This window comes from Penaeus japonicus, unplaced genomic scaffold (genome assembly GCF_977035675.1).
Source record: "Penaeus japonicus unplaced genomic scaffold, GWHDUDI00000001_assembly GWHDUDI00000037, whole genome shotgun sequence".
NCBI lineage: Eukaryota > Metazoa > Arthropoda > Malacostraca > Decapoda > Penaeidae > Penaeus > Penaeus japonicus.
The window spans coordinates 2,633,962-2,636,461 of record NW_028234439.1 but is presented as its reverse complement, the minus strand read 5'-3'; the positions used below and the strand labels follow the sequence as shown (position 1 = coordinate 2,636,461).

The 2,500-nt window shown below is 38.7% G+C and overlaps 1 protein-coding gene across 2 annotated transcripts in view; it reads left to right on the top strand.

Annotated features, from left to right (window-relative positions):
- Nucleotides 1-1,639, top strand: part of LOC122244419 (uncharacterized) — a 4,865-nt gene extending 3,226 nt beyond the window's left edge. For both annotated transcript variants that reach the window (XM_043002310.2, XM_086532636.1), the window contains exon 3: nucleotides 1,210-1,639. In XM_043002310.2, coding sequence (XP_042858244.1) covers nucleotides 1,210-1,518 — 309 coding nt within the window. In that variant the 3' untranslated portion in view covers nucleotides 1,519-1,639. The remainder of the gene's footprint in view (nucleotides 1-1,209) is intronic.
- The last annotated feature ends 861 nt before the right edge of the window (nucleotides 1,640-2,500 follow it).

Genomic DNA, 2,500 nt, shown 5'->3' with positions numbered 1-2,500 from the left:
TTGGGTGGTTGGTCCTGGCTTGGTCCTTTTCGGGGTAGGGTGAGTTAGTGGGGGGGGGGGGGGATTCGTGTGGAAGGGGTTTCAGTTTGATGGCAAAGGGAAATGCAGGGAGCATGGATATGCCGAGGGCTTTTTAGTAGGAAAATAGACGAGTATATTGAAGGCCTTTTAGTAGGAAAATAGACGAGTATATTGAAGGCCTTTTAGTAGGAAAATACACTTCATATTGAAGGCCTTTTAGCAGGAAAATACACGAATATATAGAAGGCCTTTTAGCAGGAAAATACACTTTATATTGAAGGCCTTTTAGCAGGAAAATACACGAGTATATCAAAGGCCTTTTCGCTTTATTGCTTCCTCAGGACATAGAGATGCAATGAAGCAAAGCGGCCTGTGGCATATTCTCGTGTTTTACTGTTTTTTCCCGTCGTTGTTCTGATAACGAAAATCCCCTTCATCCACGTTTCGTCCATTCGTATTCTAAGGACGTTGAAGATGACAATTTTCAGCTTTGTCCTTGTTCGTTAAGCTTTTCTCAAGTTCAACCGTTTAGATTCAAAAGGCAACCAAAAAGGATTAATCTCCCACAGGAAGTAAGTTCATAATATCTGCTCAAAGCGAATAATCATTAAGCTCTTATAAATGTTTGTTCACGCTTCTAATTTTTATTTTGGAAGGATAAGATAATGCGATATTGATATATAGAGGGAATAAGATAGTTTTCTTGTCTATGAGACAATTTAAGTGTTTTTGAAAGGCGCTGTACATGTTGCAGTTGTTATTTGTTAACTATCATGATATGTATTTCACTGTCTTTATTCTGAATACTAGTTCTAATTATATAGCAAAGCAATATCCGAGTTTTAAGAGAAAGGACTATTCCAACTCGTAATAAAACACAAGAAGACATCGAAGTCGTTACGTATCGAACTTTCTAAACAGTTCTAAAAAAAAACTGACTTTTATTTCGTTCTCATTATGGTTCTTTTATTACGGATTTGTTCACACGTTAGTATGTTTGTATTTGTGATTTAATATTCAGTTCAAAATGTGATCATCCGAACACACAGAACAGACTTATCTGTCCGAAGTGCCCTTCTATCTATAATCTTTCGCTTACCCCTTTTTCTACCCTTTTTTCGTCTTTTTTCTCCTTTTTCTTTCTTCTCTTAAATTCTTTTATTATCATTTTTTTATCTTTTCTCCCAGACCCACGACTTCGGCTACTCCGTGAACGAGGGCGGCAACAACTTCGGCCACCAGCAATCGGACGACGGCTACACCACCAAAGGCTCGTACTACGTTGACCTCCCCGACGGCCGCCGCCAGAAAGTGTCCTATTACGTGAGCGGCGACTCCGGTTTCGTAGCCGAAGTCACTTACGAAGGGGTTGCCCATTATCCCGCCCCTAAACCGAACTACTACAACCCCGTCACGACACAGAAACCCGCCCCGTACCCACCCGCACCCGGCTATCTGGTTTCCTCCGCCCACATCCCGAGTCCTTTCCACGGATGAGTGACTTCATGCTAGCTAAAAGGAGTGTCCGAAAGATGATGAATTATTTTATTTTTATTTTCTAACGAATTATAGATCTATATTTATATATTTATAGAAATATATTAAAGGAAACTTTATTTATGGTGTGTTTTTCTTTCGGAGATGTATTGAAATGAAGATATAAACAGATAAAAGGAAAATTTGAGGATTAACTAGCACACACACACATACACACACATAAACACACACACACACATACACACACACAATTATGAACACCCACACACTCACACTCACCTACAAACACCCAAACATACACACACAGAATAATGAACACCCACACCCACACACTCACCTACAAACACACACACACACACAAAATTATGAACACCCACACACTCACCTACAAACAAACAGACACACACACAGAATTATGAACACCCACGCCCACACACTCACCTACAAACACCCACACACACACACACACAGAATTATGAACACCCACGCCCACACACTCACCTACAAACACCCACACACACACACACACAGAATTATGAACGCCCATACCCATACACTCACATACAAACACACCCACACACACGCACTCACCTACACAGATACACACCCACACACAAGCAATTGATTATCGCGGCTTTCAAGTTACGCGAAAAATAAATTGCGTCATAAACTGATTCCGGAAAATACATCATGTCAAATTACGTTAGACAGATTATTACTTCAGAATCATAATAAAGAATGCATTACGATAGATAAATTACGTAAAGTAGGATAATCATAGATGAATTGTGTCAATTTGAGTTGAATAAAATTACCTTGAATGCTTATAAAGAACAAATCAAGCTACATCACATTTTATCAATTATTTCAAAGTAATGATAAATAGTAAAATATATAAACTCATATCAAATAAATTACGACAGAGTGATGTCATCTAAATATAGACAATGTCAAATTTAACTAACAAATTGCGTCCAAGGTA